Here is a 12,558-nt window from a genome sequence, read left to right on the forward strand (position 1 = left end):
CTATTTATGGAGCCACCTCCTTTTAGTCCAAGCAAAAGAGAATCCTGGAAGGCCACGTGTCTGCTCTAGACATCACACTTCCTCCCACCATCCACATGCCACAGCAACATGAATACCACAGCTTTCTGCAGCACCAAGTTTGGCAGCAGCTTCTCAGATTGAGGGGTCAATTTCCCAGGAGATGAAAAGGGGTGGTAGATGCACAGGGATCCCAAATTATATCCAACAGCCAAGGCTGAGCTAGTTCAAGTTTTACAGAGAGGGGAAATGTGTGACTGTCCAATACCAGCCTGCAGCCAAGACTTCTGGCACTGCAGAGCCAGGACAGGATCCCACCTGGCCTTCCCAGCAGCCACACACCAAACAAAGGCTCTTGCCAAAGATGGGAGCCCAGTCCCCATATGCATGGGTCCTTACCTTCCTCTTCCCATGGAAGATGTCCTCAGGGAGGCTCGTGTGGATGAGGCTGTGCACTTCTGCCAGCTCAGTGATGTCCCCCAGGGGCACGGGTGCATCCTCAGGGAGTGGGGACATGAGGGACTCGAGCTCATGTGAGTCCAAGGTGGCACTGGGAGAGGCCAACCCTTGCCTGCTCCGGTGGTAGTACGTGTGGTTGCCAGCAGCCTGGGAATCCAGGCCTGGCAGGGCCTCCCTGAGGGAAAACAAACAAGAGTTGACATCTCAGCTGGTCCTTGTGCAAGTGACGAGGCCCAGACCATGCCCTGCCACTCCTGGGGATATCCTTTATCATCACATCCCACTGTAACACCTTTCACTGCAGATATATCTCTGCACCACCTTGGTTAATGCCAAAGCTCAGACAATCCCACTGTGGGATGCAAAGCTGTCCCTCTGCCAGCACACCCCAAGGGCAGGAGACACTACGAGTCCCAGCATAAGCAGGTGCTCACCTACCCTGGTCCGTGGGGAGTTGTGTCACTCCTGTCACCTCTGCTTTACAAGTTAGACATGGAACAGGACAGGAAAGTTTAGTGGCCACATTAGGATGAGACTTCAGAAGCTGTTTGTTCCTGGCCCTGAGATGTGCTGTGAGCTCAAAGCTCTTCTGAACAACTGAGCTGTTTTCTGCTCGTGGTCTTTCCAAATGCTTGTGGCTGGATCCAGACCCCTGGGATAGCAGAGGGCTTTGGGCTGTATCCAATCCTCCTTAAACCAGCCTGTCACTCACTGTGAAGTCTTTCATCATTTTCCCAGATGAAGTTAACAAACCATTTCCAAACATCCTTAGAGCTGGCCAACCTCAGAAGCAAAATACTACCCATGTTAACAGACACAGGTAATAAACTGGTTCTTCCATTTTCTTGGGGCTTTTTCTTTCTCTGAAAAAAAAACCCTACTAGTCTAAGAATGCAAATTGAAGAGAAACTACTGAAAAAAATAAATCAGTGAAAAGATTATACTAAATATACTCCTTATCCATCCACAGATCCAAGCTGTGCATTAACTGTCCCCTACACCATATCCCAAGCAGTCCAGCTGAACAGGGGATACAGCTCACAGTGGTTTTGTCTCCTTCCAAGCAGCCTCCTCCTCCTGAGGTGCGCTCACCTGTGCTTGCTGTTGCGGAAGCTGGCACACATGCAGAAGAGAATGCAGAGCAGCCCCAGGCACACCCCCACGATGATCCCTGTCACAGAGTGGATATCCAGGACATCTAGGAGGGGAAGGAATGACAGCCACATCATTTCAACTGCTAGCAGGAAGAGGGTACAAAGTGTCTCACGTTCAGAGAAGCACCAGCTGTACTAAACCAACCAGGTTAAAATAGCCCTTCTAACCCAACTGTTCTGTGGTTCTGATTCTATACACATAAAACAATAAAATTCCTTGGCAGTAACAATTTAGATCAACCTGAAGCAAACTGGCACCTATGCATATTCATTAATGTCACGCCACAGCAAGATGCAGGTTGCCCTTCCAGAGGAACCAGGATGGGGAAGAGGTGAAGTTTGGCTGTGGGATGGGTTCTGGAGCTGCACATCTGAGGGCTCTGCTGTGATCTTCTGCGCTGCCCTGCAGAGAATCCTATCTCACATCCTTCACAGCAACACCAGGCAATTGCTTGGTAAACAGAAATGTCACTGCTGACAAATCAGTCTCCAGCCATGCAATTCCCTTCCTGCCCTGGGGTAAGGAGGAATTCATACCAGACAGCTTCTCCCGAAGGGTGTGCACATCCTTCACGTTGGAATAGGGACCGGATCCCACCACTGTCTTTGCTCCCATCTTGAAGAAGTACCTGGTATCACTTTCCAGGCCATGCACTTCAGTGCTGAAGATGTTTCCTGACCAAAAGCAAATCAAAAGAGATTTAAAATGTTCTGCTTCAAGAGTATTCAGAGGCTACAGAAAAGCAGCTGTGGAATTGCTCGACCCTCAGAAGTGAGGGATTTTGTGGCATTTTTGTGCATTTCATACACCTCTTCAGAAATAATGAACTTCCTGCTTACAGATCCAAAACCACTACTCCTGATGCTGCTGGCACATGTTTTTCTAGGAAGTGCTGGCTGCCAGGCTGCATCTGTAGGTTATTTCCTGGATGATAATGCCTATTTCAGCCCCAGACACATATGATTTCATATCTCTCAGTAGCCATGTCCCTGGACTCTCTGCTATGACCAGGTACAGCATATGCTTCAAGAAAACTGCCAGGATGAGCTCTTCAATATTTGTCTGTATGCAAAGTGAGGCAGAAATTAGGGCAGCAGGACTGGGTGACCAGGGCTCCAGAGAGAGGAAAGGAGGCAGGAGGACTGAGGAGTATTACAGTACCTGGAAGAGACTCACCTTCTCGTGTCAGCAAGGTCCACATGTCATCTGGCTGTGTGTTGTTGGCATTGTACAGGATGAGATACTCCACAATGATGCCATTGGGCTCCACAGGTGGGCACCAGTGCACCTGGACAGCGTAAGGGTTGAGAGGGTGCAGCCGCAGGTCAGACGGAGGAGTGGAGGGCCCTGGCAGTGACAAATAAAGAGCCAGCCTGAGCAGGAGGAAGAGGAGCAGAACATTCATCCCCAGAGAGCCTCCCAGCATGGACTCAAGGTCATCAGAGCTTCGAGGGGGTCTGATATCCCATCTCTCAGGGGCTCATTGGGAGGGATCAGACAGAGACTCAAGGAAAGCCAGGAGAAATGAGGATTTGGTTGCCATGAACACTCACGGTCGGGCAGGGTGAAGCGCTCCACCACGCTGCCGAAGGGCCCGTCGATGCCAACGCCATTGGACTGCACAGCAAACTCATACCTGGTGTAGGGCTTCAGCCCACTAATGAGAATGTCTTCATCTGAGCTGGAGAGAGAGGACACAGCACAAGGCTGTGAATACCTGAGGGTTCTCCCATGTCACCCTGACACCCCACCAGGAACACTCTTAAGAGATTATCCTAACTCTGACAGTCTTTGATTTTCCATCTCTTGCAGCCATTTGAATGCAAGAACACTCAGCTCCCAGGGACAGAACAAAACAGTTCCCAGTTTTCAGGACCATTTCTGATGTACTTGCAGGGTCAGGTAGAAAACAGCCTGGTTAGACGCTAAAAATGGGCACAAGTATTCAGATGTAAGATACATCCCCAAATTATTAAAACTGCTTAAACTCTATCAATTTATAGACCAAACCTGTGAGGACCATCTCACAAATAATGAATGCATAATTGCACCTGGCCATGTTGTTAACAAGTGTGTAAGGTCCAACCACAGCAAAAAAGATGCAGACCAGTAAATGATTCCTTGGTATTCAAGTCAAGACAAGTCCCACTGCCACATCTCAGCAGTCCTGAATGTTATCTGCGACCATGGCAGATACTCCCATCATATGGAACACCTAGTTTTTTGCTAAGTTCTGTAAATTCCATGCAACTTCCTCCTGCCCTGTGTTCATTCCTCACATGAGCAACCCAAGGCAGATGAACCCTCTTTACCTGGTGTAGTACGTCACAAGAGAGGCGTTTTTCAGGCCCCAGGGGCTGAAGCGCACGGTGTAGTTGACAATTTTGACTGTTGTGAAGTCAGGTTTCTTCCAGCGGAGCCAGATGGAAGTTGAGCTGTTGGACTCTGCATAGACTTGGACCGGAGGCAGTGGAGGCCCCTTCTGCACAGGGGGATCTACGATGCAGCACAAAGAGAGATATGGAGGTGCACATGACAGTAACACCACTCACACCCAGTGGAAGAACAATCTTAATGAGAAGGGGGACATTTTGCTCCCTTCTGTCCTTCCCAATTCCTCCGATGCATTTTGCAATGACTGTCAAAGGAAGTTCCCTTATGTTATGACCTTCCCTATTTTGGTATTGTCCTTTTTGAAGTTCATCCTCTGTAATCCCTCCACCCCTCCTCTGTCAAGCAGAAGAGACACAACAACTGAAGGGCATTTCTCACCTACTGCTGCCGCAGGTGCCTTTTCTGTTTTGCCCTTCCAGACCGCTGCGTACCCATCCTCATGCTTATTGAATGCCACCAGCTTCACCTCGTACAGTTTCCCAGGAGCTGGAAAAATCAATCAGGGTTTGCCTTGGGTTATTTTTGTCACCAACCCTCCCTACTCAGACACATTTTCTTTGATCTTGCCAGCTTTTCTCACCATCCAAGAAAGTAGCTTGAACATAATAAATACATTTTTGTTACCTTATACCTAAGTAAATATCACCTAATATCTAAATTACAGCAGGGAGTCTCCCTTCCACTTACAGGCTTCCCACACACAAACACTATCTCACAGCTGGTGTATGTTATCAGCACAGCTGCTCTGTGGTTCTCCCCTCACTTTTGACAGAAATTATCAGCAGGAAATGGACTTGCCCCAGCCCTCAAGGGTTGACCAGTATTCTGGCCTCTAGCAATCTACTCAGGATCTCTAGATCTTTCTCTCTTACAAACTGCTAAAGAAACCTACACATGCTGACTCCTTTCTCTACCATGGAAGTGACTGCTCTGCACTGTTTATTCCTGAGGAGTGAGGACATTCTCTCCTACCCCAAAATGCACCTCCTGTTTCTGAAGTCCTTTCTGATTTTTTCACTGCTGTGAGGGTATTCCTTCCAGCAAGTCCTCAAATGCCCTGTTAAGTCACTGGCAGCCTTTGTTGTATGGTGTCTGTTTTGCCTTCACAGTAGAGCTTCCCAATTTGCAATCAGAAAAGCAACAGTGCATAGAAAACCCACACCAAACCCAAACTAAAAACCTCATTGCATGCTGTTCCCATCAGAGAGCCTCACACTGTGGGGAATCTCAAACTGAGCTGCAGGACAGGGACTTCTGTCTCCAAGCAGTGCTGCCCTGGTCCAAAAACCACTTCTCTCTTTCCTCCAGCCTTTCATCAGCTTCTTCATTTTTAATGGAGATGTTTAATCAAAGAAACGACTTGGGAGATATAAAGTTCTCAAAAAGACATTCCCTGCAGCAGCCAGCCCCTTCAGGAGCTCAGCCAGAGCAGTCCACACTGCCTTTTGTTGCCTTGGCTGCAGCACATTGATGAAGTTTGTTAATTTGGGACATGCCTCTTCATTCCCTGACCTCACAGATCACTGCTCTCTTTGCCAGACAACGTAAGCAGAATGAAACCTTTCTTATTGATGCCAATTTTATTATTACTGCTCTGATTACACTCCCAAAGGCTGATGGTACCAATTACCAAAGGCTTTCTCTGCTCCACAACACACGCTCACGCTCAGAATATAAAAACAGTTCAGCCACATTTTTCTCCCCCAAAGAATCCCAAAAGCAAACAGAGTTTTGTCTGCCTTCAAGACAGCCTGATCTGCATTTCCACACTCTCCAGCCACAGAAAAATGTTTCAAACCCACACAAGGGGGTAAGGCCAAAGGGCACTCAACCTCCAAAGGGCTGAGACCACGGGCTCAGAGGAACAAAGAACACCCAGCCCATCTCTTGCCAGCACCACACTCCCCTTCTGGCTGAGCCTTGGGCTGGGCTTCACTGGGACACGAGCACATCATGGATGGTGCAATCCAAAACGATGAGGAAAAGCTCACAGATGTGAGGCAGCTGTGGGCAGCTCCTGTTGGAGAATGGAGTGAAGGAAAGGACAAGTTCTCTGTCTCCATCCCTGGGCAGGATCAATACAGCAGCGGCTTACACGTGACACCAGGGGAGCTTGACTGCAAGATCAAGCACCTTACATCCTGAAAATAGGGGTATTTTGGATTTCTCAGTCAGAGGATTGGCTTCAATTTTTATACACAGGCCCAGATGTTCAAGCTCTTAGAACAGGCAGACATAAAACTCTATCAAGCTGTCAAGAAGCTGGTAGGCAGCATGAAAACAGATGTATTTCACTGCATTCCATCATACATTAAATATAAGCAGAATAATCTAGTCCAGATCATTTTAAATCACTAATCTGGATGGCTACATAATATATCCAATATGCTAAATATGTTGCTTCACTCAGCGTTTCAAGGTGTTCATATTGGCCAGGCGCCAGAAGCCACACTTTCCTTTAAGTGGGGAAAACACCCTTATTTCCAGAGAGCTACTTCCAAAGGAATGCAATCTTCCTTCATGGGAATGTGGAAGACAGGATCAGATGCCTGCCATTTATTTTTCACATAAATTATGGCCCTGGTAGTTGCACCTCAGTACAGGGAGTAAGTGCTAGAACATCGATGGAAGTCACTAAGAATTTCTCAGGGAAAACCCCTCCTGGTGATTCAGGAAAGCTTCCTTCTGATTTTGTGGACTGATGAAATTGCTGGATTTCCTGTGTGCCCTTGACCAGCTGCCCACCTCTCTCACAGGACTTCAGCATACACCTCTCAGACAAGACACATGGTACCATTAGTGATACCACTCTAAAGAGACATGGTTTGCTCCAGGGATCAGCACGAGATGGGAGAGATCTTCTATTTCAAGCCACACTTCAAACCAAGGCAAGGGGCAGAGCGCTGGCTTCAGTGACACTATGGAGCTGTGGAGCCAAGTGACCACTCTGGACCTTGTTTGCATTGACATGGAACACACCACATCTGAGCCCAGCCTGGTATGCCCTGGGCTCAGATCTCCTAACACCACCTCAAACACCAGAACAGGCTTCCTAGAGAGATGGTCGGTGCCCCAAGCCTGTCAGTGTCTAAAAGACATTTGGACAGAATTTGCTTTTATTTTTGATTAACACTGAGGTACCCAGGCAGTTGGACTCAATGACTCTTGAAGATAATACGAAGAGACAGTGTTGGATATTTCTTTTTATAGAGGGATCTTAGGAGAGGTTTCAGCACTTAGGAGTGCTGTGCTTTCCAGGCAGACATCCCTGATCTAGGAAATCCCCCCCAGCTAATTCCCCATCAGCCCAGATCATATTAGGGCTGCCAGCCCTTCCTGAGACCACTGCCTGCTCCGCCTACAAGCTGCAGCCCTTAGTGGTACAGGGCAGTTCTGTGCCATAAAACAAAACCCTTCTAAATCCCAACCACTCCTCCTTGTTTCATGTGCAGAGCCCCTCCCTTCCTCAGCACAGCCAGATTCCTGACCCTTCCTTTACTCTATGAGTGCAGGAGCACATCATTCAACAGCCCAAGAGGAGCAGAGGGAACGTCCTGGGCTGGGAGGAACCCGAGCCTGCGCTCCTGACACAGCGATAGCCAATACACAGCTGCCAAATCATACGGAAACCATCAGCGCTTGACGGATGCCCAAATTCAAGGAAGTAATTACGGAAGAACAAGCAACCTTCTCAGCATCATCGTGCCAGAGCATTTGGAACCAATTCAGCCCACTCCCAGCCCCTGCACCAACTGACTTGCCAGTGGTTGGAGCAGCACGTGATGATGTTCACATGTGGTTTCCTTGGCGCAATGATTACAGACCTAAATTCTTCAGAGAAACTCATCACTGTTAACACTCTCAATAGCAAGATGGCTGTGACAGAGCTGGGAGAACCCCACTTAGAGATGGCACAAACAGTCCTTCCAGGTGCTGCAGCCTGACCTTTACACTGTGCATAACATATATGCTACAAGTGTAAGATGAATCAGCACAACAGACACATGCCCTACAGTCTCCACTCACTGGGCAGTAACAGGGTGAAGCATGAAGTGGGGGATGGAAGAACTCTGGGAAGCAGAAAGCCTCTTTCAAGGATGCGTCTGCCATGACTGTCTTCTCTCTCCATCCTGTATCAATGGGCAAATCAATTAATTAATACAATCAGATGTTAGGAACACAGTCCCTTGTGGGAAATGCCAAGCACAGTGAGCCAGGCAGGCAGGACTCACTGCTGCTCAGATCTTCTCCAGTCATTGACACTCTTCCATCTCTTTTCCTTTAGTGGGACAGAATACCGGGCTAAAATTAGTATGCTGCGAATTATCCCATCTCTGGATTTTAATACAGAGAGATTTCAAACAGCATGCAATTATAGAGCTCCTTAGAAACAGACAAGGAAGGAGAGATAATTGTCCTGACTGGAGATTTCAATCTTGGCACTCTTTATAGTGACACAATAAAAACACTAATTAAGAACCACTTATTAGCATATACTAAGTATATTGGTAACTTGGTTAAAATCCCTGCTAAATTGGCATTAGAAATTTCTGTGCTTTAAACTCTGCTCAATACAAGCCTAAAGAGCGCCACTCCAGAAAGGATTTTGGATGATCTTAAAACACCTCAGATGGCCCTGGCCCTATGTATCTCCAGTCATGCAAAACACTCTTGGGAGCATCCTGGGATGCTACAAAGTGCAAGAGACAGTCCCTGGGTTTCCACATCAAGGCCTAGGAAGATGCAGCCAGCTAACCTAGTCGAGTCAGCTCATACTGCTTCACTTTCTTCTTTAGTTTTATGGGTCCCACATCCCAGCTCTCATCTTCAGCACCATCCAAAGGGCTCTCATCACTGGACTCCTCTTGGCCCACCTCTCTGTAGTAGAGCTTGTAGCCAGATATCTGGGCATGGTTTGCTGGGGGCTGCCACGTTATCAGGAGAGACTCCATCTTTGCTCGGACCTTTAATTCTGTTGGAGCAAATGGAACTGGAAGAAGAAGAAGACAAGAGAAAAAGATTGAGCCACATGTCTCCATTTCCCCAGTCTACTGAATCCTCCTGGTCCTCAGTAGTGAGGGAAGAGTGTGAGGAAAAGGCTGTCCTGAGTGGGAAGTCTCCATTCCCTGACAGTGGAGTCAGTCACACTCTACGACTGACTTTCCCAGCTGGGTGATACAGGAAACAACAATGTCACAAAGCCACTGTGGGGGTTTCTCTGTGTATGTTCTGAGATATCACCATCTTTAACCACTGCTGGAGTCTGGTATGGCGCAGCTCTGTTTGGCAGAATTGTCACTCCCAAATGCCATTAACATTGGGCTCTGGAGTTCTGTTTGTTTTCTTTTTTTTAAAAGAACTTTCACAGCTGCACATAGAGGGTGCAAAGCCCCATTGCCAGGCAACCAGTGAGACGTACAGGGGCTGCTGAGCAGCAAGGTGAAGGTGAGCACTTTGGTCTGACCCAAACCAATGGTTGCAATTCCCAAAGGAAAGCAAGTATCTCTGAAAATGCCTTAAGCTTCCCACCCTGCCCCAAATCCCAGGCATTCCCCAGCCTCCTACCATGTGTCTGGTTGTCTCTGTCAGGAGTCCGATGCTGGGTCCACTCAGAAGGGGCCCCATATCCCACACTGGTGCTGGCTGCGATCCGAACTTTGTACACTTTGTTGGGATGGAGTGAGTACAGGGTGATCTGGGTCTCATTTCCACCCACTTCGATGGAGGTGACCTGATCTGCTGGAACCAAGGGGACACCACTGAAAACAGGGATTTCCCAGCCCAAGGGAAGTACACCTGAGCAGCCACAAGCCTCGTTACCTCCTCGTGGTCTGCACGCCCTGGGCTGGCTTGGCTTTGCCCAGAGCAGTCTTATGCCATCAGAAAAAAACTGTAAGGCTGGGGAGATATTCTGACTGACAACTCCCTTCATTACATTCCAAATTGCAGGTTGCCTTTAGCACCAGAGCCTGCCCAGAGGGAGCTGTCAGAAACCTTGCTCTGATGATGTGATGGTGGAACATGAGCACAGTTAATAGGAGCTGATGGCATGTTCCAATGCTTCTCACTGTTGTATTTAAACCCTCACCTTAATGTGAACCAGAACTGTCCAGCAGCCCTGCTTTCCGCAAAATTCACACCCTCATCCACACCAGACAGAGGTTTTACTGCTCCCTCTTCAGCCCACCCAAGTTCATAAGGGAGGTAACAGGAAATTTAAACTGAGACTAGCCTGGGATTTTCACTGTATCAGCTTCACTTTTGCTGAAGATTCATGTGGCCTGTTTAGAGTACACAGAGGTCTTGATTTCAACTTCCCTTGGCATTAACTCAGGCAGGAGCACTGTCTCTGCTATGTAACAGCGTACTGCTGAGTGTGATCCCTGGATTGCAAGTGTTTCCAAGGTTTTACGATGCCACTGAGCCATGTGCAGGCTCAAGGCAAAAGAACCAGAGCCAGGAGTCACAGCACAGACTACTAAGCCAGTTCAAATACATGGGAACATGTCCAGCACCTCATCACACTCGCCATCCTTCTCTCAGGAAGAATCATGACCCTGGGAAGTGAGAAGCTGCAGAGCTTTGACAGTTTTAAGAGCAAATACCCAGAAGGATTTGCAAAGCAAGCACACGTGGAATTGGAACAGCCACATCCAGCAGATGTAAATGTTACCATCCCTGCTGAACCCTGCTTAGTGTGCCTGACAATGTAAATAAAATCAGATAAAACTCCGTAATAGAGCAACACAACCTGGACAGGGTATTTAGGGTTTTTTTTTTCACAAGGATCACTTTGATTAGACTCCATTTTAAGGAAATTGAAAGCACTTACTCCTCTTCCCCATGCAGCATAAAGCTCTTTCCCTAAAATACAGCGCAGATAGCAGTGAAGGGCTGCTCATGCAGACATTTCTGGGACAGCTCAAACATGGGTCAGACCATTCTCCTGGGGACATGGCTCCTCCACAACCACACAAAAAGGCACCTCGAGGTGGTATGAAGTGTCACTGCCATAACCACCAGACAGAGCCAAGCTATGAAAGGGTTCTCCTCCCTTGGGTAAAATGGGTCTCTATTTTCAGCTTTGCACCACCTCCCCTTCACATTACAGGCTGTTAACACCACTAGAGCAGACAACACAACCCCTAAATGGTGTTTCCCTCACCTTCCTTGAGGGTGCAGTAGTCGATCTTGTACTTGGTTATCTTGCCATTACTCAGCTCAGGAGGAGGAGGCAGCCACGTCACACGGATGTCACCAGGAGTCATGCTCGACAGGGACAGCTGAGGGGCTGCACTGGGAACTGGGTAACAACAAAGAGAAGTCAGCAAAGACCACAGCAACACATCAACACATCTCTGCCAGCTCTCTGAGCTGGTTGGAGGCCACTGACTTGGCTCTACCACAGTCACTGGTGACTTGGTGTCTGTCCTGCAGGAACCAACACACCACAGCCCTTTCAGAGGTGTCTGGGGAGGGGACATGCTTGACTGCTCCACTTCCAGGCTGACCAGAGCCTGCTGGCCACAGCCACACTGCTCCCAGGGACCTGTGTCCAGAGCAAACTGGGCAGGGTGGCACACACCACCTCTCAGCTTGAGCTGTACGTGGAGCATGAAGGAAACACTAAAGTAAATGGCTCACAGATCCAAACTGCAGCCTGGGAATCCTCACTCCCTTGAGAACCACAGCTCTGGGCTGCAGGCAGCTTTCATGCTTTCAACTCAGCCTTTCAGGCTTCAGACATACACATGGGACCACGCAGGTCACCATGTCAGGAGCATTAAAAGCACATAATGCACATGAGGTCTGCCAAAACCATCTCTGCTTGCCTCTGTCCTGCAGCCTGTTGAAAGCTGTGCATGGCTTCCCGTTGGGCAGCTGTGCTTCTGGCACTCTGCCTTTACTGCTCACAAAATGCTATGTGATAAATGGTAAGATCAACACAAACTACTGGCTCTTAAGGGGTCTGACCTCAAGGCTCCTCCCACCCCTACAAATTGCAATAGATGTTTCTTCTGAGTTGAAATTCAGTCTGGCCCAGAATAAAGCTTAGAGCAATATCACATGGGTTAGATGAAAGCCCTTGGGAGCTGCCTGCAATTCCCAAAGGATTCTCATGGGCCCCACCATCAGCCAGGGTATTTTCATATCCTTCATCACCCAAGCTGATGATAAGTCCAGGGTGCAGGTTTAGGTTTCTAGGAGCTGCTATCACTCTGTAGCACATTCAGTGCTCACCATCAACCAGGTCAAGAACATTTCCTAGGCACCAGTACCCATCTAATTGAACGCACCATCCTCCAGGGTCTGGACAACGATGGAAGAGGACGTCCGGCTGGCTCCGAGCTGGGAATATGCAACCACATAGAAGACATAGTTGGTGTTTGGTTCCAGATCCTTGACTTGCAGCTCAGTTGTGTCGTTATTGACAGCAAACTGGTATTCCACATTATCAGTTCCTAGAGCCAAGGAAACACTGATCAGCAGGTCAGTGAACTGCCAAGACACTCCTGAAAAAGTCACTTAATT

The 12,558-nt window shown here is 48.3% G+C and overlaps 1 protein-coding gene across 2 annotated transcripts in view; it reads right to left on the reverse strand.

Annotated features, from left to right (window-relative positions):
• Positions 1 to 12,558, reverse strand: part of IGDCC4 (immunoglobulin superfamily DCC subclass member 4) — an 84,929-nt gene that overhangs the window by 10,099 nt on the left and 62,272 nt on the right. Inside the window, exons 8-18 of one of the 2 annotated variants that reach the window (XM_030955144.1) lie at positions 12,324 to 12,488; positions 11,192 to 11,329; positions 9,592 to 9,762; positions 8,783 to 9,016; positions 4,405 to 4,512; positions 3,945 to 4,128; positions 3,186 to 3,313; positions 2,809 to 2,979; positions 2,169 to 2,306; positions 1,570 to 1,675; positions 418 to 652 (exon numbers count right to left, since the gene is read on the reverse strand). In XM_030955144.1, coding sequence (XP_030811004.1) covers positions 418 to 652; positions 1,570 to 1,675; positions 2,169 to 2,306; positions 2,809 to 2,979; positions 3,186 to 3,313; positions 3,945 to 4,128; positions 4,405 to 4,512; positions 8,783 to 9,016; positions 9,592 to 9,762; positions 11,192 to 11,329; positions 12,324 to 12,488 — 1,778 coding nt within the window. Of the gene's footprint in view, positions 1 to 417; positions 653 to 1,569; positions 1,676 to 2,168; positions 2,307 to 2,808; positions 2,980 to 3,185; positions 3,314 to 3,944; positions 4,129 to 4,404; positions 4,513 to 8,782; positions 9,017 to 9,591; positions 9,766 to 11,191; positions 11,330 to 12,323; positions 12,489 to 12,558 lie in introns of both variants that reach the window. The other variant, XM_030955143.1, reaches the window with a different exon arrangement.

This window comes from Camarhynchus parvulus, chromosome 10 (genome assembly GCF_901933205.1).
Source record: "Camarhynchus parvulus chromosome 10, STF_HiC, whole genome shotgun sequence".
NCBI classification, from domain to species: domain Eukaryota; kingdom Metazoa; phylum Chordata; class Aves; order Passeriformes; family Thraupidae; genus Camarhynchus; species Camarhynchus parvulus.